Genomic DNA, 24,129 nt, shown 5'->3' with positions numbered 1-24,129 from the left:
CAGAGTTCCCGTTGGGGGAAGGTGGGAGGGTGTGGGGCCGAGCCCTGGGACTGTGGCGATTTTATACCAGGATTAGCGCAGATCAGAAGCCCGCTCCAGCCCCGCCTCTCGACCTGTCAGCCGGGGGCGGGGCCAGGCCGCCTCCAGCCCGGTGACATTCGGGGCGTGCAGCCTGCCAAGGGTGGCAAGTGGGCGGGTTGGAACGCGAGTCAATGGCGGGGCGGGGCCAGAACGCCCCCAGTCCCCTGGCTTGCTGGTGCAGAGGGCGGGTCCCCAACCCTTCAGGTTCCCCACGTGGGGGCCTGGGCCGAGCCGTCGCCTAGCAACGCCCCGCCCCGCCCCCTGGGCCGCCGCGGGCGCCTGCCCCCAGCATGGCTTGGCAAGGCTGGCCTGCGTCGTGGCTGTGGGTCGCCAGCTGCGGGCTGCTGCTCCTAGTCCTCGTCCTGCTCGTGAGCCCCCGCAGTTGCCGAGCGCGGCGGACCCTCCGCGGCCTGTTCATGGCGCGAAGCAAGCGGCTGCTCTTCCGAATCGGGTTGGTGCAGGGCTCCGGCGGGATGCGGGGCTCGGGAAAGCGGTCGCGTTGGAAAGGGGGACTGAAGAGGAGTGCCGGGGGAGGGCTTAGGGGTTCTGACGGGGTTAGGGCTGGGGGATCCAGGGCCAGAGAACAGCGATCGGAGAGGCAGGCTGGAGACGCTACTGATTTGGGGGGACTGAGGAAGAGAAGTTGGGGGTGGAAAACTGGGTTGGGCTGGGGAAAGCTGTTTGGGGAGGGGGGTGGGAGAAAGCAGGCCAGGGTAGCCCGAGAAAGGGGGCGTTGAGAGGACCTCTGGAGAAAAGAGCAAGATGAGGGGCTGGAGACAAGGGAGCTGGAAAAAGAGAGCAGGTGCAGGAGCCCGGGCTCCCCCCACCCTCCCAAGTTCCTCGGATGGGCAGGTGCTGGAGAGAAGGAATGTCTCAGACCGTCTAAGTCTCACTTGAAACCGCTAACTCCTTCCATGTGTCCCTGTCCCTCTCCGCATCACTCAACTGCCCACCACTCAATGTAAGCTCTCTCTGTCCCAAGCGAGAGTCCCAACTCTGTAGGTCAGTCTGTCCCTTTTCTTCAATCCCCCCTCCCCACCGCCCCACCACCCTGGCCCCGGTCTTAAGCCCCAGGCTGTGAAATCCGACCCTAATCACTCAGCCTGGGACTAGGGCGGGGAGGGTGGAGGGGACTCGAGGTGGGGGGAGTCAAGGATGGGAGGGAATACGGGGATATGTGTATAAAAACAGATGATTGAACCTGGTGTACCCCCCCCAAAAAAAAAAATCACTCAGCCTGACCTGTTGACGGTTCACTGACCTCCAATGACTTTTTCCTTTCTGACCCCCACCCCACCCCTACCCCAGTCCTCACTCTTCCCTTACTACTACTTCTACTCCCTCCTGGGCCACAGAGACACTAAGAGGCAGGGAAGGAGCCACAAGAGGAAGGCTTCCTAGGGTCTCTATCCCCTCCCAACTGCCAGCAGCGCCAGGGGCAGGACCTCAGGCCCCGGTTGAAGGACAGCGATGTTGGGCTGGGAACTGTGGAAGCCCTGGCCCCAGGCCAGGTTCGGGGGAGGACCTAAGCTGGGAATTTCCTGAGTTGCAGAGAAGACTGTTGTACAATTCACCCTTCCTCCCTGACCACCCCAGATATCCCAGAAGCTTCACCCCTGCGATTGTGCTCACGCGCAGTCTAAGACATAGAGATAGAAGGGCCCAGTGGGGGAAAAACTGGACAAACATGGGGTGGGGGGGAATCTTGGGTTTGTGCCTTTTAGGGCATTCACATCTCTAATAGCCCAAACATTGGTCACATTCTCAATAATACTAAGTATTGCTCTGCAAATAGCATTAAAATAATGAGATTTACGAATGTTTAAATATCTTCATATTTGGGATTTAAAAAAGTATATCTACTTCTAGCTTTCAAAATTGGTAATGTTGAAATCATACAAATGGCCTGAGGACGTGAAAAGTTTCCACAAGGGACTGAAATCAGAAGTCCTGAGATCAAAATCCCAAGATCGCCACCTCAGAATCCTGAGGGTTTGGCTGTTCCTAGAACTTGGGGTCTGGCAGTTTCCAAATCCTCAAACTTGGAATTCTCAGAGAGCTTCTTTGAAATTCATTATTCCATGGGCTTTCCTGTGGCTGGATTTCAAGGTTGCCTTGGAATCAACTCCCCAAATTTGCAGAGCAGAAGGGCGTGCCTGGAATCAGAATCCCAGATCCTGCCCCTCCAGGGTCTGGGAAACAATCAGCCCAGTCCCTCGGGGGAGAGGCTGCTGGCTGCTGGGAGGGACAGGGGGAGTTAGCAGGAAATGGTCTGAGGGAAATGGGCAGGTGTCGATGCTGTGAGGGTGCCTCCAGGAAGGATGGAGAGGGAGGGGGACGGGATGGGGCAGGACATGATGGGAGGGGCAGAGCGCATGGGCACACTCCACCCTAAACCTGTGGTTTTGAGAGGGCCACAAGTAGAGGATTCTTTGGTGGGACTGGAAAGCAGACAGTGGAGATTGGAAGTAGTGGCTGGGAGAGGAGTCATTGTTGATGTTATCATTAATAATAGTACTCACTGGTGTTTGACAGTGTTCTAAAGGGCTTTCCTCAAACATAACCACCAATGTCTTGGGATGGGGATAACTGGGCACAATGGAGGGTTGACCTGGGCTAATCTGAGGTAGACACTCACATTTGAGACGCTGCAGGGCCTGGGAGGTAGCGTGTGTTGTAGTTAAGTACATAGCTTGTGGGGTCAGATAAATCTTCTGTTGAATCCTAGCTTTATTGCTTAGTAGCCACGTGACCTTGGACAGATAACTCAGCAACTCTGTGCCTCAGTTGTTTGCATCTGTAAAATGGGCCTGGTGATAGTGCCCACCTCACAGGGCTTCTGTGAGGATCAAATAAAATTACACAGGGTCTGGCTTGTAGTAAGTGCTCAGGAAATGTTAGCATTTGCTTAGTCTGTAGCATGGGGGATGGGTGGGAGGGAGGATACATGGCACTGGGCCATGGCTCCTTCTGGAGCTTCCTTTTTTCTTTTTAAATAGGAGCCCAGGTAGCTTTTTTTGGGAAGGCTTGTCAACTTCTTTCTTTTCTTTCTTTCTTTCTTTTTTTTTTTTTGGCTGCACCATGTGGCATACAGGATCCTAGTTCCCCAACCAGTGATCAAACTGATGCTCCCAGAAGTGGAGCTGACTATTAACCACTGCCGGAGAAGTCCCTTAACTTTTTTTTTTTTTTTTTTTGAGCTTCCTTACATGCTTCTACTCCTGTCTTCCGAGCCTATCCTGCGGACAACGTACCCATCAGGAAATCCCACATCCCTTCGTTCATTCAGTGACCTCCTAACGGCCCTGGGTCAGGATTGTGGGATCACTGCCATCAGCAGAGTGTGGTCGCTGCCGTTCTCAAGGAGTTGGGGAGAGGAGCATGTGAATAGGGACCCGAACTGGCAGGGTGTGGCAGGTTCCCCAGGAGTGACAGGGTGTGCCTAAGGAGGCTGCGGTTGGGAGTGTGTGCTCCCCTGTGTGTGACCCCTGCTTCACGCTTCAGTTTTCCCTTTTGCCCCTTTGCCTTCTCAGTGGTAGTTGAGGAGGTTTGAGTAGAGAAAGGGCCCCTGAGCAGAGCCTGTCTGCAGAGGGGGGAGGGGAGTGAATGGGGAATTAGGCTGGGTTCGTGCGTGCGGGGCTGGGAGCGCCTTGCAGAGCTGAGAACGTGGAAGGCAGCCGGCCTCTGCGGATAGACAGTCCTAGCTGACAGAGCCCTTCCACCCTCCCTGACCAAGTCCCCTCTTCATTTCTAAGCATAGAGGATCTTTCTTGAACCTCCTGACCGAAGTGAAACCAGTTGTCCCAGGACGAACCTTGCTTGCTCCACTTCTGCAAGGGGAAAGCCCTTCTCTGGGGCCAGTCCACACCTCTGGTTTGATTTCAAAGGGTGGCAAGAGTCCTGAGCTGAGTGAATGACCACCTGTTTGCGGCCCAAATAAAGGCCACGTAGAGGCGGTGGGCTGGGCCATCCACAACACAGCCTGCGGGAGGGGAGCAGAGAGGCTCTTTTTCTTTTCTGCAGCCTTGGGAGCCTGGAGAGCTGCAGTGCTGACATCCACAGTGGCCCCCCTGCTGGATGGCTCCCAGTCGGTGCCCCCTTCCCCAGGCCACATTGCCTGCAGAATGGAGTCCACAACCCTCAGCCAGGCCTTTGGGGCCCTCCCATGCCCCCTGCAGACCTGCCCAATCCCATCTTCCCCAGGCCCTATGCTCTTGCTGTGCTTCTGCCTGGAGCCTGCCAGACCTTCCTCCCCACATCAGATGTTGTTCCATCAAAGCTCATCTTCAAAATACATCCAAAATCTCAACCCTTACCCCACTTCCACAGCTACAACCCTGGGCCAACCTGCGGTCACCTCCTACCTCATCTCCTAAATTGACAGCTCCCTTCAGCCTCTGTGCCCCCAAAGCACACTCAGCATTAGCAACCAGAATGAAACTGTTAAAGTTTAAGTCAGAAATGTGTCACTTCTCTGCTTAGATCCCTCCAGAATGGCTCAAAGGCCCTGAGTGACCTGCCCATCCCCCACCTCACTTTTTTTTTTCTCGTATGCGCTTCACCTTGTTTATTGGGCTTCAGCCACTTTGCTGTTCCTCAAACACTCCGAGATAATCTCACCTCCAAGCCCTGCTGTCGCTGTTCTCTCTCACTAGGACCTTCTTCCCCCAGATGGCCACATGGCTGTGCCTCGCTTCCTTCAGGTCTCCGCTCAGATTTCACCTTATTAGAGAGGCCTACTCTGACCACCCTGTGTAAAAAGAGCAAGGCCCCCACGCCTGCACTCTGTTTCTCTACCTTGATTATTCTCTACAGGACAGATCACCATATGACAGCCTGTATATCAACTTGCCAATTGTTTATTGGTTTTCTCTCCCGACCAGAGTAAGAGCCACATGAGGGAAGAAACTTCTTTCACTACTGTATCCCAGCTTCCAGAACAGTGCCTGGCACAGAGCTGGCCCTCGTTAAAGGATGTTTGAATGAGTAAAAAGCTTGGCCCAAGTAACATCTTCTCCACGAAGTCTGCCCAGCCTCCCCAGTCAAAATTCATCTCTGCCTCCAGAGTGACCCCTGGCGCTGTCTCCCCTCCTAGAGCTTTCATTGCATATTCTTGCTTGTTCTCATGTTAGGTGTGCACAGGTGTGATTTCCCCACTGGACTCCCACAGGCCTAGCCCAGGGAGTGGGACGGAATCAAGAGGGCCTGGATTGGGGTGAGGAAGGGAGGGGTGGAAGGGGTAGGGAGAGCCAAAGAAAACAGACAAAACCAATCAAACCCCAGGAGGCTTGTCTGGGCAGGTGGCCTGGGATTTCAGGCAAGGAGACAGAAATAGTCCAGGCTTCCTGCCCAGGACTGAGATTCAGCATAGAGGCCGCCAGCACTGCTTGTCCCTCCGGTCTTCCCCGAGCGACCTCAGGAGCCACTCTTCCTCCCCCCTGGGAAAGATGGTGAAGGCCAGAGAGGAGGCGAAGTCTGCAGAGGACCCTAGAGGACCATACCCGGCCTGGGTGTGGAGACAATAGACACAGGACCCGTGGTGTCCCAGTCAGGCCTGTGTCTTGACCTGGAGCAGGCCCCACCCCTCTCCTGGTCACAGGGAAGTTGTCCCCCTACCCCCCAAGGCATGCTGGCAGCTTCGGGACACTTTCACCCTCCAGGGCCTTTTTAGCTATCTCATTATCTTCTTCAGTTTCCTCAGTTTTGAGAAAGCACAAAATATCTAGTGGCTCAATTTGTTCCTGAGAGACCTCAGAGCAGGCTGTCCTCCAGTAGGACTCTGTGTCCTCGTGGCCATCCAGGTCCCTTGGCCCTCAGACAGGCATTTCCCATTTGGCTTCATAGAGATTGCCTGTCGCTGGTCGGATGCAAAGCCTGGGAAAAGCTGGGTCTCCGGGGGGCGGGCAGGAGAGGAGAAGCCAAAAGCACCCCCTGACCAGAGGCCTCTCAGTCTGGGCTTGCTGTCCAGCTGGTTGCGTCTGGGGCCAGGGCCTAGCTGGGACAGACAGCCCCCAGGCCTCTCTCAGGGCTACCCAGCATGGCAAGACGGCTGGAGGGACGAGGGGGAGAAGAAGAGCTCCTTTGTGTGTTCTCCACTGCGAGCCGAAAGAAGAGGGTGAGGGAAGGGCTGTGTCTCACAGTCCCCAGCTGTCCCCCGGGGCCTCCCACGCGGCTGGAGGTTCAGACTCAGATACCAGAGAAGCCACACTCCGGTTCAGTGAGGCGAGGAATGAAGGGTATGCCCGTGGCCCCTCGCTGGGGTGGAGGGTGCTGTGTCCTGCGGCCCTGACCCCGCAGGGAGGGCCCCTCAGGCACCTTCACGGCTGCCGCAGGCCTGCTGCTCCCACCCCAGCCCTGCCGTGCAGAGCCGGGTTTCTGTCTCCCGCCTGGGTCCCAGAGGACCCATTAGGAGACTTTCTTTTCTTTTTGGTTAGGTGACGGTGGGCAGTTCCAGGCCCCAGAACTGCTGAATCAGAATCCAGATGGGGGTGGGGGCGGTGGGGGAGGGGGGATGGTAAGCAGAAGAGAAAAAGGTCAAACTCTGTTTGTTTCACCAGCACGCCCAGATCACATTCTGGTGTGTTCTGGCACAGCCTGACCCTGCTTGGGTACCCCATAGCAGGGAGTCTGAATCCCACCTCAGGCCCTGGGGAGGTCACTGTCATCTTGTAAGTCGTGTGACGTTTCTGGGCTCAGCTGCCAGTTCAGAGAGGAGGAGCACTCGGTTTTACAGAGAGGGCAACCGAGGCTCATGGAGTGAGTTCCTGCTTCTCGCCCCAGGCAACAGAAGAAAGGAAGCTGTGGGGCCCCATTGCAGGGGGCACCAACATCCCAGCTCTGCGGGGAGCTAGGAGATAGAAGGCCAGGTTCTTCCCAGGGACTCATTTACTTTTGCATTTTCCCATCTTTTTCCCTGAATTCTCTTCTCCATCTGGCCCGCCATGCTCCCCCCGCGGAACCACCCACCCAGCCGTGAGTCCAGGGTAGAGAATGGCAGAGCCTAAACTGGAAGGGGTCTTCTCCTGAGAGCTACAGGTATCTCTGGGGAGAGAATTCACAGCATTCAAAGGGGTCTGTGTCTCAAAGAGATTGAAACTAGGAGGTCGCAGATGCCAGATCTTGGGCTGTGTGTCTGGGACAATGTAACCACCCTGGCAAATCAGTTTCCCAGCAAAGGCCCTCAAAGGAGTTGGGTCTGCCCCAAAATAGTTCACGCCCACTCATCTCATCCTACCCCCTTATTTGAGGTTTGCAGCAGTTAAGTGTGCGGACTCCAAGCCGACTGCCGCGGGTGAATCTCTGCCTGACCGCTCACTGCTCTATGATCTTGAGCAAATCCCTTCCCACCTCTCTGGTCTCCATGTCTAAAATGGAGGAAATAATGATACTTGCCTCAGGGTTGCTTAGAGGATGACGGGAGATAATTGATGGGAGGCACTTAGCTCACAGGTGGGGTCTAGGAAAGCCGTGGGAAAAGTCATTAGTATTAAAGATGAGGTCAGTGGGCTTCGGAGAGAGGCTCTAACCTATGTGGGCAGAGCCAGGGCTATGGACCCATCTTCAGACCCCCTTTTCTCTGCTCTCCCTCATCTCCTCCACTTTAGGGGGCCTGGGTCCAAACCCCAGGGCCGGAGAAGTTGGGATTTTGTGCCCAGTGACACAGTCCCACCCATGCCCTTGGGTCTAGGTGACCTGCTTAGCAGAGCACCCTGCTCTGCCTTGTGGGTACAGCCGGGAGAGGGGAGGGACTTGGAAACAGGCAGGTGAGGTGGAGAGGGGAGAGCAGGGGTAGAGGTAGCTATCACTTGGGCCTTGGATGCCCCCACTGGGCTTCACAGGGTCCGCCAGCCTGGCAGGGGGCCAGCTGGGTGGGGCCGCCGTGTTGATAATCCGCTTTAAGACCTGCATGCCTGGCCTTGCCCTGCCTTTCCTGGTTACTAAACCAGCATTTTGTAAGTCTCCCAGTTCTGTGCTGGGCTACTGCTGGGGGCAGCCACGGGGGTGCAGAGGAGCCATGAGGAGCAGGCTGGTGACCGCCTGCCTCCTGCACGGCACTGATTAGGGCGCCAGGTGGACGTTGGTAAGGCCCACCCGCTGCAGGGCTCTGCTGCTCCTGGAGGCTCAGGGAGAGGCTGAGCGCCCCAGAAGAAGGGGAAGGCGGCTTTCTGCTGGGATAATCAGGAGCCGGGTTTAAGCCCAGCCCTGAAGGATGCTTAGGGTTCCAGTAAGTAGAAAGGCCCAGAGGGTATTCCAGGCTGAAACCTGTGGGAGCCAGGCAGGACTGAAATTTTAATGAGTTATTTCAGGCATTCGGAAGAAGACAGATAATACGACAATCCCCCCACCTCCCAGCTTAAGAAAGAAAATATTATATAGACTGTGTGAAGCCCGGTGCCCACCTCCCCAGCCCGCCTCCCTCTCCCTGAGGAAACCCTGCTAATGTGAGTGTTGACCATCCCTTCAGCGGCCTTTATTCTTTTACTACATACGTCTGTATCCCTGAACGATACCAAGGATGGTTTTGCATGCTTTGGCATTTTGGATAAATATTGTCAGGTTATCTGTTTTCTCTGTGGCATGTCTGTTATCTCAACGTTATGTGTTTGAGCTTTGTGCAGACTGAGAGCTGGTGCTCTAGATCATTCGCTTTCCTGGTTGGCTTTCCATGGTCTGAGTCTGTCACTACTTATTTATCCGCTGTGCCGTTGACGAACATTTAGGGGTGTCTGGTTGTTCACTCTTGGGACATAAGGTTTTCACTGGGCCGTATGGGGGGAGGGGCAGAGACTTGCCTCTTCTCAGTCCACAAAGGGCCTGACTGAGGGTTGGACACTCCTACCAGCAGTGGGGAGCCACTGAAGGCTTTGGAGCAGGAGCAGCACACAAAGGCAGTGCTTTGGGAACTTAAACGTTTGCCAGTGCTTTGCAGTTTGGTTCGGAGGCCGAGAGCTGGATCAAGGAGGCTTTCATAAGGGCCTTCCTAAGAGCTTCTAGGGCCTGTCCCCAGGGGTGTGCCTGTGTTGGGGAGGTGGCTGGAAAGTGAATTTGAGAGGAATCCTGTCTGGGTTGCGTGTGCTGGGGAAAGAGTTAAATGGGCACCCAAGTTGTGTAACTAGGAGGATGACGGGGCCTTTCCCAGAAAGAGAGGCAGCAGGAGGAAGAGCTGACAAGCATGGTTATGGGCCCTGGTGATTGTGACACAGCCAACCAGCTGATGGAGGAGGAGCCGGAGCTCAGGGACTTGAGAAAGTCATGAGAAATTCATTGTCAGGGAAGGACCAGGCCTGGAGAGAAGGACCCAGCGCCACTAGGTCCTCAGGCCCCTCCCGCTGCTCTGCACAGTGATCCAGACCTCAGGCCCACAAGGGCTACCCCGGCCAGCACAGATCTTGGGTCTGGCATCCACCCCCACCTTTCTCCATCTCCAACATCCCCTCTAGGCCAGGCCTTCGTCATCTCCCCCACTGAGTGACTCAGTTTGCTTGCCACCTTCCACTCTGCTTCCTTTCACTGTACCCTCCGCACAGCAGCTGAGCAAGCTCTTAAAAAAGGAAGTCAGATCATATGCTTCCCCAGCCATCGGCTGTTTTCCACCCCTTCGGCATGGCCTGGCGCCTGTGCACCTCGCTGACCCCTTCTCTGTCTCGAGACTTCGAGACCTCCTGGCAGCTCCTAGAATGTGCCCCCTGGGGTGCTGATGCTGCGACCCCCAGGCAGTCTGCACTGCTGGCCCCCGCATCTGTCTATTCACCGCTCAAGTGTAACCCTCAGAGAAGGGACCTTCCCCCACCACCCTGTCTACAGTAAGACCATCTTCCTTTCCCACGACAGTTAACCGCTTGCTTGTTGATTGTTTTGTTTTCCAGTTCGGTGTCTGGTGGCTGCTCCTCTCGCTGTCTTGGCAAGGAGCCATCTGCCTTGTTCTCTGCCATCTGCACCCTGTCCAGCATGTGCAGTAAATATTTGCTGGATAAATCCAATGAAAGAGCAGGGCCTTGTTTACTGCAGCTTCTTAGTGCACAGTCCCTGCCCTTGTGCATCTTGACCTTTGTTGGAGGACAAAGCACGTATAATGTCTCCGATAAGGGAGGACGGGGAATGTTTACCGGTCCCTCCCAGATCTGGATTGCCATGTTCTAGCAGCTATGAGGGGTGCCCGGCTGAATTTGGGAAGGAAACAGCAGTTGCTAAACACCTTCCACCCATCAGGCCCTGGAGAATGTTAACATTTGTCATCTTGTTTTATGTCACTTAATCCTCACATAGTCCTGCAGGAGTAAGTTGTGGTATCGCCATTTTATAGATGAGAAGCCTGATCTGTGAGACCATTGACTTGCTCAGGGTCTCCGACCAAGGATGGCCCAAGCCATGACTAGATCAGAGATTTTGTTGCCAGAGCCCCTGCACTTACCATAAGCCTAGGTAGGAAGAAAGGAAGTCAGGCACAGGACTCTGGGCATAGACGTGGGGTGGTATCCAGCACAGAGGAAAGGGTGATTTTATTATTTATTTTTAAAATTTTCATTTTGAAATCATTCCAGGTTTGCAAAATTTGTACAAAGAATTCCCATATACCCCTCACCCAGCTCCCAGGAATGTGAACATCTTTCATAGCCATAGTACAGTTAGCAAAACCAAGACATTAATGTCCATACAAACTATTAGTTACTCTCCAGACTTTACTGAAATTTCACACATTATCCCCCTAACATTCTTTTTCTGGCCTAGAGTCCAGTGCTCCAACCCATCCCCTCTGGTTGGGCATCTGTGTTGTACCAAGTGTTTGTTACTCCAGCAGCACAGCAGGGAGAAAGGAGAAACTGAGCAGCTCCCTCCAGCTCTCACTCTCCCTCCGGGGGTTTTGTACCTCTCACTTGCCGGTTCTTGGTAGCCTTCCCCAGATTCTCACACGGCCAGTTCCCTTACTTCTTGGAAATGTCACCTCCTCAAAGAGGCCTTCCATGACTACCAAATCTAGAATAGCAGCTCCTGTCCTCATGCTCTGTTATTTTGCCTTGTTTATTTTGTCATCTTCACTTGACAGTATGTTTACTGTCCCGTGTGTCCCACTAGAATATAAGCCGCAAAAAGGCAGGGACTCTGCCTTACTCACTGTGTGCCCAGAGCAGGCTAAGAGCAAAGGCCTCGCTAAATATGGGAATGAGTGGAAGTAGGAAGTGGCCGAAAATGGGTTTAAAAATAAAACAAAAACAGGCCTATGAAAAACAGACACAAAGACACATAAAAGATGGTAGAACCCCTCCACAGCACGTCAAAATTCCCAGTTAATATAAGTGCCTGGGCACACAGAGCCGGACAGCCATGATTCACCTGTAGCTAAATTGTTTCGACAAAATTGTCATGGAAATATGCTTGGTTTTTTGTTCGTTTAATTAATTAATTGTTTGGCTATGTTGTGTCTTCGTTGCTGCACACAGGCTTTCTCTAGTTGTGGTGAGCAAGGGCTATCCTTCATTGTGATGCACGGACTCCTCATTGCCGTGGCTTCTCTTATTGGGGAGCATGGGCAATAGGTGCGTGGGCTTCAGTAGTTGCGGCACATGGGCTCCATAGTTGTGGCTCACGGGCTCTAGAATGCAGGCGCAATAGTTGTGGCACACAGGCTTAGTTGCTCGCTGGCATGTGGGATCTTCCTGGAGCAGGGATCAAACCTGTGTCCCCTGCATCGGCAGGCAGATTCTTAACCACTGAGCCACCCAGGAAGTCCAAATATGCTTGGTTTTGATCAAATTGTTTGCAGACAGATCAGCTCGCTCTTCCCGGAGGGGCCTGAAGAGAGGCTGCCCCTGCCCCCTCCTCCACACAGACACAGAAAACCTCTGTAGGGATTGAGGGTCCTTTGTCCCCATCCCCACCTCAACTTTTCTATCTCAGGCTTAATCAGCCAGAATGCCATGCCCTTCTCTGACTACCTTGCCATGTAACCCTAAGCACTGACCGACCCCGCACACACCACAGGCTCAGTCACCCTCCTTAGAGCCGGGGGCCTGAGACAGCTCCCGCCCATACTTCATAGGGCCCAGGTGAAATGCAACTTGGAGCCCCTTGCTCAAAAAGCAGGAAAGAGGTGGCAGGTAAGGTACTAAAATATAAAGCCTTTCCTTCTACAGTCTCTCTCTTGACTGGCTGTGATGTTTTTTGGTTTTGTTTTTAATTTTCTTTATGTTTTGGGGGGTCGAGTCTTAGTTGCAGCATGCAGGATCTTGGTTGAGGCCTGTGGGATATTTTCCTCGTGGTGCGTGGGCTCTTCGTTGTGGTGCACAGGCTTCTCTTTAGTTCTGGTGTGTGGGGTTTTTTTCTCTCTAGTTGTGGAGCATGGTCTTCAGAGCGCATGAACTCTAAAGTTTGCGACATGCGTTCTCTCTTGTTGAGCCAGGGGAGCTCAGTAATTGTGGCACATGGGCTTAGTTGCCCCAGGGCATGTGGGATCTTAGTTCCCTGACCAGGGATCGAACCCACATCCCCTGCATTGGAAGGTGGATTCTTTACCACTAGATCACCAGGGAAGTCCTGCTGTGATGTTTTCAATTTGCTGCTTAATGTCGTTCTGAGTAGAGGAATATTTAAAATCTTAATGATTAGCATGAATTATGCCATTCATTATATATCATGCAATGTCAATTTTTTTTTTTAAGGTTTATTTTATTTATTTATTTATTTATTTTTTGGCTGTGTTGGGTCTTTGCTGCTGTGCGGGCTTTCTGGGCTTTCTCTAGTTGTGGTGAGCGGGGGCTACTCTTTGTTACGGTGCACGGGCTTCTCATTGCAGTGGCTTCTCTTATTGAGGTGCACAGGCTCTGGGTGCACGGGCTTCAGTAGTTGCAGCACGCGGGCTCAGTAGTTGTGGCACGCGGGCTTAGTTGCTCCAAGGCACGTGGGACCTTCCTGGACCAGGGCTCGAACCCATGTCTCTTGTGTTGGCAAGCGGATTCTTTTTTGTTTGTTTGTTTTTAATTTTTTATGTTTTACAATAAACTGCATATATTTAGAGTGTACTATTTGGTATCCCAATCTCCCAATTCATTCCCCCCCCCAACCCTCCCCGCTTTCCCCACTTGGTGTCCATATGTTTGTTCTCTACATCTGTGTCTCTATTTCTGCCTTGCAAACCGGTTGATTTGTACCATTTTTCTATAGTCCACATATATGTGTTAATATACGATATTTGTTTTTCTCTTTCTCACTCACTTCACTCTGTATGACAGTCTCTAGGTCCATCCGTGTCTCTACAGATGTCCCAGTTTCATTGATTTTTACAGCTGAGTAATATTCCATTGTATATATGTACCACATCTTCTTTATCCATTCACCTGTTTGGCAGGCGGATTCTTAACCACTGCACCACCAGGGAAGTCCCGCGATGCCATTTTATTTTATTTTATTATTTTTATTTTTATTTTTGGCTGCGGTGGGTCTTTGTTGCTGCACGCTGACTTCCTCTCGTTGTGGAGAGCAGGGGCTACTCTTTGTTGAGGTGCATGGGCTTCTCATTGCGGTGGCTTCTCTTGTTGAGCTGGCAGGTGGGTTCTTAACCACTGCACCACCGGGAAAGTCCCAACAATGCCAGTTTTTAAATGCAAATGTAAGAGCATTTGACTCATGTGTGGGATCACTGAAACTACATAACTCACCTTTCTCAGCTTGTACACAGATATGTGTTATGTTCTTACCAGAGCAATGGAAATGTGGCACAGAGCTAACTCAGCTGTTTCCGCTCCACTTCTTGATATATGCACATTCTACCAGCTCTCTCCGCCTTCAGCTTATCGATGAGCAAGGCAGGACCAGAAGAAAAAGGACAGATCTGTTACCTCTCTCCCTTTCCTTTTGTAGCATTATTTGCAGCATCAGTGGTGGGGTCATACAGGGAAGTAACTCGATAAGAAAGGACGCCGTAGGGTTCCTTCCTCATTTATGTTTCTTAGAACACCGTTGCCTTCTTGATACGTTCAAAGCACATTCTGGTTTGAACCAAAAGCGTGGCCTCTCAGGCCAGCCAGTGTCCCCCCCTCTTACTCAACTGTAGATGTACACTCTCCTGTACTCACCTTGAGTCTTGAATTCCCGTACGTAGTGGGTCCACGAGAATTCTGTGCTCGTGGCCGTTGCAAACGCGATGTATGTGGGGAGGGGCAGCAAAGGATGGGGCAGACCCGTGTTCTGTGTATCACCTCCGCTGCAGCGCACGTCCCATCGGACTTCACTTATGAGACGTAGGTTCAAAGAGACAATCATTAAGAATTCCAGGATGGCGACAGCAGCATCACACCGAGTGTGGGGCCCTCCGTGACTGCCGCTTGCACAGCTGTGCAGCCAGCCTGTGTGCTGGCATCCTATATTTGGAGGACTCTGTCACTCACAAGTCCCCTCCATTCCTTGTGCCCCCTTTTCACTGTGTGGCCTGGGATGGCCTGGAATGGTGGCGGGCGGAGGGAGGGACTGTGGTTAGCCCATCCAGCCTCACCTCTGCCTGCTTCCTCCACCAAACAGAACTTTCTACAGTTTCCCTACGTAAGCCCTGCTGTCTGCTGCCTCAGGGCCTTGGCCTATTGTTTCCTCTACCCCAGTTGTTCTCAGAGTTGTGGTCCCCAGGCCAGCAGCATCTGCATCACCTGGGGCTTGTTAGAAACGCAAGCCCGGGCACCACTGCAGACGGGCTGAGTCTCCAGTGCTGGAAGGGGGCTGAGGGATCTGGTCTTCAGCAAGTCCCATGCATGATTGCCATCCACGGCTGCAATATTTCCTGAAATATGGTTCCCACCTTACTCCAACTTCCTAACTCCTGTACTCCCTTCACCAAATAAACCTGTCCCCCTTGCCCCTCTTCTGTGAATCCCTCAGTTCACATCTTGCCTGGTGAGCGTGAGCTTGGGGGTATGTCTGTCTCGTTCTCCATCTCGTCCTGAGCGCTGAGCAGGGCAGTCAGCGCACGATAAGTGGATGGCGGAATTGCATTGACTCAGGGGGTGGCTGAGGGAGTGGAGACGTGGGGCCTGGGCTCCACGGAAGGCCCGGGCTCGAGGGGCAGGGCTGAGCACAGACGTCCCACCCTGCAGGTACAGCCTGTACACCCGCACCTGGCTTGGGTACCTCTTCTACCGCCAGCAGCTGCGCCGGGCTCGGAATCGCTACCCCAAAGGCCACTCCAGAACCCAGCCCCGCCTCTTCAATGGTGAGCTCTGGCCGCCCTGGGTCAGCATCGCCCCAAGCTCTGCCCACCCACCCTCCCTTCCTATTCCCCATCTTATATCCCTGCTGGGCTCCCTGCTCCATCACCCCACCCACAACCCATCTCTGTTCCTCAGGAGTGAAGGTGCTTCCCATCCCCGTCCTCTCGGACAACTACAGCTACCTCATCATCGACACCCAGGCCCGGCTGGCTGTGGCTGTGGACCCCTCAGACCCTCAAGCTGTACAGGTGAGGGCAGGAGGGGGCAGGGGTGCCTGGGGCCACCTTGGGAACTGGCAGCTTCTCCTTGCTAGAGAGAGGCTGACCCTGCCCTCTGCTAAGGGGATGTGCCCCCTCCGTGCGCACTCACACACAGACCCTGACACACACGTACACACAGAGACCCCCACAAACACAGCATGGGGAGGGGGTCAGTGTCCAGGGCATGGCCAGGGGAAGCGGGTAGGGCGGCAGCCGGGGAATCAGAGCCAGAGGGAAAGCAGTGCTGACCCAGGGCTGTGGGCCTGGGGAGTTTCCTTCTGCCTCTCACTCCCTGTGGCCCCCTTTCTGACCCTCGCTCTTCTGTCCTCGCCCCTGTCTGTGGGGTCTGGGTCTCTTTATCATTCCCTCCTTTTCTCATGTCTCTGTGTGCGCATGTGTCTGTGTGTGTCCCTGCTCCATGAGCCTCCCTCTCCCCCGTGCCAATGCTGGGGCTCAGCTGCCCCGCTTCCCCCAGCCCTCTCTTCCCCTCCCCCTTCTTCGCTGGCTCCATAGCCTCCTTCTCCCTCGTCTCTCCCTGCTCTCCTCTTGTCCCTCCCAGCAGGCACGCCCCTGTCTCCCTCTACCTCCTGCTCCTCAGTCTCACTGCCTCCTCTCTTCCCCAGGCTTCTATTGAAAAGGAGGGCGTTAACTTGGTTGCCATCCTCTGCACCCACAAGCACTGGTAAGGGGCTGCGGTGGGGGGGTCTGGTGCAGGTCAGGTCATCTTCTCTGGCCGGCCCTCGCCCCACCTGAGCTTGCCAGAGCTGGGTCCTGTGGAAACAGGCTGGGCTGAGGGTCAGGAAGTCAGGATGGGAGGGCAGCAGCCTCATGAAGTCCCTGGGGCACCAGCAGAGGCGGGTGGAGGGGCAGGTCTCCCACTCCTCTACTTATCAGGCTCCTGAAGCGCCAGAGGAGGGCAGGGCAGGCATTTGTCTTTCATTCTGTGTGGGCATGAGTGCCAGGTATGGGCAAATCTTGTGATCTCTTCCATCACGGAGGTTATAATCCAACAGGGGAAACAACCCTGCATGAAAGTGTACAACTGTGGCAGCTGGCATGGGGCACAGGGGCAGGGCACCACGTGAAGTATGATCAGATCCACTTGGAGGAATCAGACGCTGATGACCCTGGAGCTGAGAGTCCAGAAGATCAGTTGGCATTAGTTGGTGATGAGGGGAGGGGTGGCAAGTTGTTGGGACAACATTCCGGGCAGGGGGACAGCGTGACCCAAGGCCTGAAGTGGTATGGACAGCTTGCTTCAGTCCAGAAGCCATGAGTCCCAGGGCTCAAAGACCTGGAGATGCTTGGGGAAGAAGGAGGCAGGAGGCCCAGTGCAGTCGCCCCTTAAAGCCCCTGCCCGTCTTTGCCATCCTACAGGGACCACAGTGGAGGGAACCGTGACCTCAGCCGGCAGCACCAAGACTGTCGGGTGTATGGGAGCCCTCAGGATGGCATCCCCTACCTCACCCAGTAAGTCCCTGACCCGGGGATGGGGTGGCCCTCGTGGGCCCCTTCGCTTACCCCCATCCTCAGTCACATGTTTCAGGGATACCAGCGGGTGGATCTTTGCTGATGCTCTTCCCAGCCCGTAGAGAGCAGATCACAGCCCGTCTGAAGACTGCCGCTGCCCACGCCCCCACTGGTCCAGCCATAGTCCCCAAAAGAGGAAGCGGGAGGGAGTGAATCTGAAGCCCTGGGCCCTGGGGCTGCCTTCTCTCTCTGGTTGGGAAGCCCCCACTCCCGCACATCACCCATTCCCTTGGGCCTGGGCAGGGCCAGGGAGGGAGGATCAGCATGGCACAAGCTCTAGTGCCTTCTCTCCACAATTGCCTCGCTCCTCAGTCCCCTGTGTCATCAAGATGTGGTTAGCGTGGGACGGCTTCATATCCGGGCTCTGGCCACCCCTGGCCACACGCAAGGCCATCTGGTCTACCTGCTGGACGGGGAGCCCTATAAGGGTCCCTCCTGCCTCTTCTCAGGGGACCTGCTCTTCCTCTCTGGCTGTGGTGAGTCCCCCAGAAAGGAAGAGAGGGGAGGGGGGACAAGAGGGAGGGAGAGAGGCCAGGGCAGGGGCCCAAGGACAGCCACGGTCCCATGCAGTGCATGAAAACATTGGTTTCAGCACACATGTTGCCTTGGCAGTTACTCCCACCTTTGTTTCCTCGATTTTTCTCTTATATCCTCACAACTTCCCACAGGGGATAGACAGGGTGAGACGATGCCTGCAACTGAGTACAGACCTCGAAGGGCATTTGTTTCCACTGGGTGGAGCCTGGTTCTCTGATACAGTGACTGCCAAGACTCGTTACCAAAACCTGAGAAGCCCTGAGTGAGAGGGTGATCCTGTGGGTGGGGGGATCACAGGTCCCAGGCTGCATGGAGTCCTAAAGGCAGCACAGGCAAAGAAAGAGGTGCTCTATGGGAAAGAACAACCCTACATCCATCGGGCTTGGGGCCATAGAACCCAGCCTGAAGGTTCTGCACTTCCCTCTCCATCCACATGTCAATATGTACAATGGAGGCCTTCGAATGGGCTCGATTTGGGGTGACTATTTGGGCCCAGCTCCTAGGGAGAGGGAGGGAGTGGGCATGGCAGGGGCACAGCTGAGGGCTGGTGACCAGCCCCACCTGTACACGCTGGGCCCCACCCCCTCCATGTACCTTACTGTGCTGTGTGATCCTTGTACCTTACGCATACCCTCTGACCCTGCCAGGACGGACCTTTGAGGGCACCGCAGAGACCATGCTGAGCTCACTGGACACCGTGCTGGGGCTGGGGGACGACACTCTGCTGTGGCCCGGTAAGGTGCCCCTCCCTCTCCTCCCAGCCCCTCACGCCCCCAGCGTCCCACCCAACCCAGCTCCCGGCCCAGAGACGACACAGCTCCACCTCTGGTGGCTCCTGGGACTTAACTTTAGCAGTGGGGGCAGAGCGGCCTTCTTTTCGGAGCACTGGCTCTGTAAGGCCTCTGTTTCTCATACTAGATGCCCCGGGCAGCCAGCCCACAGCCTCCTGGGAGCCCTGTAGGCCCCAGAACATCCCCAGGGGATGACTGATTTTTCATAGCCGAAGCCTAGAACAGAAAATAGACGTTGCTTAATGAGCAAAGAGGAGAAGTCTTAAATCCGTTCTGCACGAGTCGTTGCCTGCATCCGTCTCCGCACAGGGTACATGCCTCTTCCCTGTGCACATATGTGGACTCTCCAGCCATTCGTATGTACATATGTGTGTACATCGCATATCCATAGTTTCTAATATCTCAGTTAACCCTCAGAACATGTATTCATCCATTCATTCATTTGACAAATACTTTATAGAGTACCCAATGTGTACCAGGCCCTGTTCCAGGGACCAGGAGCACAGAAGATTCTAGTGGCATTATAATTTTCCCCACTTGCCAAAGGAGAAAATTGTGGCTCAGAGAAGTACCATGGCTTGACTGAGGTCACACAGCTGGGCAGAGCCAGATGGGGCTAGAATTCAGGTCTTCTGGCTCCAGGTCTGGTGGTTTCCCCCTGGAACTGCTTCTGCCTTTTTACTTGTGGCTGACTTGTGCCCACATTTAGAGAAGCAGCTCCATGTGGTTAGGGCTTTTCTGGAAGCACTGCCCCTCTTCCCCGGTCGTCAGCGACCCATAGGCACCCATCTCACTCCCCGCTCTATCTCGGCCCCCATGGCCATCCCTAGGCCATGAATACGCAGAGGAGAACCTGGGCTTTGCGGGCGTGGTGGAGCCCGAGAACCTGGCCCGGGAGAGGAAGATGCAGTGGGTGCAGAGGCAGCGAATGGAACGCAAGAGCACGGTGCGGCACGTGGGGTCCAGGAGGGGCCGAGGGCACTCCCCAGGGAGATCCTGTCACTGCTGAGCCGGGCTCTGAGGGCCCTGCAGGCCCCTCCCCACACAAGGGCCTTCCCGTGAGAACTCCTGGACCCCGGGATGGGGTAGGGGGCTGGGGGGAGCTTCCCTTGTTGGGTCTCTTTTCCAGAGTCTCCCCACCAAACCCAGGTGCCTGTCCTCCCACAGTGCCCGTCCACCCTGGGGGAGGAGCGCTCCTACAACCCGTTCCTGAGGACGCACTGCCTGGTGCTGCAGGAGGCTCTGGGGTCAGGCCCAGGCCCCACAGGGGACGACGGCCACTCCCGAGCCCAGCTCCTGGAGAAGCTCCGCCAGCTGAAGGACCTACACAAGAGCAAGTGACCCCAGCCCAGCCCAGCCCAGCCCACCGCCCGTGGTGGGGAGGCCGCCCAGCATCGCCCACAGCACGCCACCCCTCTCACGGCTACCACCACCACCTCCATCGGCCCGTCAGTGGGCACCGCTCCCCGACACTGGTCGGGGGAGAGGAGGGACAAGGCGATGAGACCCTGAGACCGAGAGGAAGGGGGCGGATCGAAGGCTTGGGGACTCCATGGGGTGAGGCTGAGTCATCGAGGACAGAGCTCCCTGGGAGGCTCCCCTCCCGTGCCCCGTTCCTGCGATGGCAGGGAGGACACGGAGCCTCTAAACTCAGGGCAGCAGGAGCCATGAACAGGTTGTGTCCATCTTCCGCCTCCTCCCATTCAGGGTTGGGAAAGAAACTCATTCCCCCAAAGTGGCCTGAGGTGTGGTGTCTTGGAAAAGTGGTCACTCAGAGGGGCACCTGGGCTCTGCTTTACGGAGACTCTGCCCCTCTTCCTGCTGCCTCCCTGCTCCACCCCCACCCGGCCCCCATGAAGGCATTTTTCAAACAGAGCCATTTCTGATAAAGAGGAGAGGGCTGAAAGCCTGGCTGTGGACAATCTCTGCCTCAGGGACTCCCCTACAGCCTGGAACGGAGAGGGTCCTGGTTGCCAAGGAAACTTGACCGCAGGCTGAGGAGACACCAGGAGGCTGGGATTGCAGTGCTACAGTCTTGTAGGTCACACAGGCTCCCTGCACAGCTGGCCTGGTCCTGCCCGCTGACCTCTGCCCCTGCCCTGGGCCAACAGGGCCCCTCCTTCCCAGGGGACCAGAAAGCCACTGTTCACCAGTGCCACTGTGGTTTTCTCATTATGGCCTCTGTTCTTAGGAACTCCTGCTTTATCCTTGACCCTTTCCTCTTTTAGTTAGCAAAGCCATTCATCTGGCCCTTTGCAGTTGGCCGAGGACAGTCCCATGTCATTTCTCGTTTGGCCCTTGGCCCCATCATGTTGGGAGCGGGGGCTCTGTACAGCGGGGAGCAGACATCGGAAGCCCAGGAACAGACAGCTCTCGAGTCAGTGGCAGCTTCCAGGACCCCAGGCCTGGGCCCTTCCCCTCTGCTCAGCCCTCCCTCGGCTCAGCTCCTCCTCTGGCCCTGGGTCCAGGCCCCTTTGGGGCTGCAGTGAGGACTCCGATGGTCCTCAAGCAGGCGTACCTTGGGTCAGCTAGGAGCCTTCTCTTCCTGGGTCGAAGCCTTCCCTCGGGCTCTCCTGCCCTCTGGGGAGCCTCCGAGATGCCCCCTGCCCTCAGTTTCCCCTCATCATCCTGCCTCTGCCTCCCTCTCCAGCCACAGCCTCTGGTACCAACTCTAGCAATACCTCCAGAATAGAGTTCCCTGCCCCTCCAGGTGTGCAGTTCATGCCTCTGTGCCTTCACTCATGCTGTTTCTTCAGAATGGAATGCCTTTCCCCCACTCCTCCTGCCTTGTCTGCCTGGCAAACACCTATTCATCTCTCACAGCCCCCCTCAAAAGCCCCCTCCTCTCGGAAGACCACCCCCATGCCCCTCCCCCTCCAGGCTACCTCTGCTCTTTGTAAATGCTTCTCTCATGGCACTTATCACACTGTATTTTACTTGTTTACATGTTTGTCTCCCCTCCTAGACTGTGAACCTTCAGGGCATGGACTGTATCGTATGCATCTCTGTATTTCTGCGCCTAGCACGGTGCCTGGCACACAGTAGGCGCTCAATAAATGTCGAATGAATGAATGATTTAACCATGGTTTGATCCCTCAGTGGACTTGTCTTTATTGCTTGTTCCGTTTTCCTGTCTGGGCCACAGTTCTTGCTTACTTGGAGTGACTGCTCTTCCAGAGCTTTGGGCAGAAACAATGCTATAAATAAATCCTTCCATGGCTCGTGAGCATTTGTCCAGGGTTTACGATTTGCTTACCTCAGTGTTTTCCAAAGCTTGAGATGCACAGGAGTACCTCTGGCCACAGGGGACTTAGCTTCACATGGTCACCGTGTAGCAGTGAAGACGTTTCAAGGGCAAGGCCTTGACGCTGGCCTGTCTTTAACACCTCTCTAACGAAGAGCCAGGCTCCAGGTTGGCAGTCCAAGGCGACGATCTTGAGTTAAACTTTAACATCGTTTCGTGTCCATTGTGTTTGTCTTTGGGGATGGTATTTTTGACAAGTGACACCAGTTTTCAGTTCATGAAAGTGATTAAAGGTACAGGCACATCTCATTTCACTGTGCTTCGCTTTATTGTGCTTCGCAGATGTTGCGTTTTTTACAAATGGAAGGTTTGTGGCAACCCTGCATTGTCAGATGATGGTTAGCATTTTTTTTAGCAATAAAATGCTTTTAATGAAGGCGTGTACATTTTTTTTTCAGACATAATGCTGTTGCACACTTACTAGACTACAGTATAGCGTAACAACTTTATTTTTTCTCTAAGAACTTTTATTGAGATACAATTGACATACAATTTTTTTATTTGCAATAAACTGCATATATTTAAAGTGTACAATTTGATTTTTTTTCTTATCAGTAATGTATATATGGGAATCCCAATCTCCCAGTTCATCCCACCCCAACCGCCCCCCTTTCCCCACTTGGTGTCCATATGTTTGTTCTCTACATCTGTGTCTCTTTTCTGCCTTGCAAATCTGTTGATTTGTACCATTTTTCTATATTCCGCATATATGTGTTAATATACGATATTTGTTTTTCTCTGACTCACTTCACTGTATGACAGTCTCTAGGTCCATCCATATCTCTACAAATGTCCCAATTTCATTCCTTTTTTACAGTTGAGTAACAGTCCATTGTATATATGTACCACATCTTCTTTATCTATTCATCCGGTGATGGACATTTAGGTTGCTTCCATGACCTGGCTATTGTAAATAGTGCTGCAATGAACATTGGAGTGCATGTGTCTTTTTGAATTATGGTGTTCTCTGGATATATGCCCAGTAGTGGGATTGCTGGGTCACAGTAACATAACTTTTATATGTACTGGGAAAAATTTTTTTTGCATGATTCACTTTATTGTGGTATTTGCTTTATTTCAATGGTCTGGAACTGAATCTGAAATATCTCCGAAGCTTGCAGTTATTGAAATAGGAAAATACGAAGTAAGGTGATACTTGGCTGCGGCAGAATTCTTGAAGGAGGCCTTGGTGTGGCTGAAGACTGGGAAGCACTGGCTCAGCTCCACATTTCCTTGGGCCCAGCCCAAGCCAGAGTCTTCCCACCCCTTGGTGCTCCTCACCCTGAGCCGAGGACCTTGGCACTGGCCCACACTGTCCTGGCTCAGGATGGCACCTGGGGTGGGGGTGAGGGAAGGAGCCGTGGTCCTCACCTTCCTGAAGAAGGATGGCTGTCTCTTGACTGGGCAAGCCCCAGGGCCAGGTCACTCTATGCTCAGCTTCAAGGGGCAATTGGTGATGGTTCTCTAGGGCTTGGTGATGCACGTTCCCAAGGCCTTGGCTGAACCTCCCACTGGAGCACCGGTCCTGAATGATGGCACGTGCTTCTCCCGGAGCCAGCACTGACCAGCAACAACCAGGACACCTGCTCTTTGCTTGCAGAATAGCAGCAGTGACAACTGGCCTTAGAGACCTGGGTTCCAGTCCCAGTTCTGTCACTCAACATCCAAGGACCTTGGGCAAGTCACTTCCCTGACCTCAGTTTCTTCACCTTCCAATGGAGATGACAACCTTGAGTGAGACAGAACAGTTTCAAGTGCAAGTGACAAACACTCACCCGAAAGGGGCTTAAACCAAAAGGGAAATTTATCAGTTCATGAAATTGAGAAGTGTGCGATTATGTCATGGTGATTTCAGACATGAATGGATCCAGGGATTCAAAGGCATCTTCATCATTCAGCTCTGCTTTCTCCTATACTGGTATCATTCTCTGTCAGTCTTTCTCCCCGTAATGAAAAGATTGTCTCTCAAAGTTCCAGGTTTACAGGCTACTAGTTCATCAAACCTAGCAGAACCTTTAATAGTCCCAGGGATTGAGTTTCATTGGTTCATCTTGGATTGTGTGCCCAACCCTGAACCAATCATAGGGGAATGGGCTTCTCTGACTGGCCAAGTTAGGTCACATGACCCACCTGGAAAAGCTGTGTCAGACCCAATTGAAATACAGTGCACTGAGAGTGGGGAAGTGTCCCCCAAAGGAACAAGAGGCCTGGTACCAGAAATGATGCAAGGCTGCAAAATCATAAACCTTCACCAACAAGTCCACTTATTTGGAGGCTATTGGAAGAGTTAGATGAGAAAGGCATATGAAGTCACTTTGGAAAATGCTGCATGTGATTTCTGGTGCTATAGTTCATTATAGAGAAGAAATGGAGGTAGATACATGGCCTCAAAGATGTTTGAATAATTTGCATTTAAAAAATAACCTAGGGGCTTC

The 24,129-nt window shown here is 53.9% G+C and overlaps 1 protein-coding gene across 4 annotated transcripts; it reads left to right on the top strand.

Moving 5' to 3' along the window:
* The first annotated feature begins 329 nt into the window (after window positions 1–329).
* Window positions 330–21,465, top strand: LOC130859049 (probable hydrolase PNKD). 4 transcript variants are annotated; one of them, XM_057746303.1, is made up of 9 exons: window positions 330–532; window positions 15,159–15,274; window positions 15,408–15,520; window positions 16,156–16,214; window positions 16,910–17,002; window positions 17,375–17,538; window positions 18,247–18,333; window positions 19,221–19,336; window positions 19,558–21,465. In XM_057746303.1, exons 1-9 carry the CDS (start codon window positions 372–374, stop codon window positions 19,729–19,731), a joined length of 1,083 nt encoding a protein of 360 aa, XP_057602286.1. In that variant the 5' UTR covers window positions 330–371; the 3' UTR covers window positions 19,732–21,465. The 4 variants fall into 4 exon arrangements, with proteins under 4 accessions (XP_057602286.1, XP_057602285.1, XP_057602284.1 ...); XM_057746302.1 differs by lacking the exon at window positions 330–532 and adding an exon at window positions 5,387–6,317 and having other exon boundaries at window positions 19,520–19,734; XM_057746301.1 differs by lacking the exon at window positions 330–532 and adding an exon at window positions 5,880–6,317.
* The last annotated feature ends 2,664 nt before the right edge of the window (window positions 21,466–24,129 follow it).

This window comes from Hippopotamus amphibius, chromosome 8 (assembly GCF_030028045.1).
Source record: "Hippopotamus amphibius kiboko isolate mHipAmp2 chromosome 8, mHipAmp2.hap2, whole genome shotgun sequence".
NCBI lineage: Eukaryota > Metazoa > Chordata > Mammalia > Artiodactyla > Hippopotamidae > Hippopotamus > Hippopotamus amphibius.
Note: the sequence above shows the minus strand (reverse complement) of the source record. Positions and strands in the feature narration are given on the sequence as shown.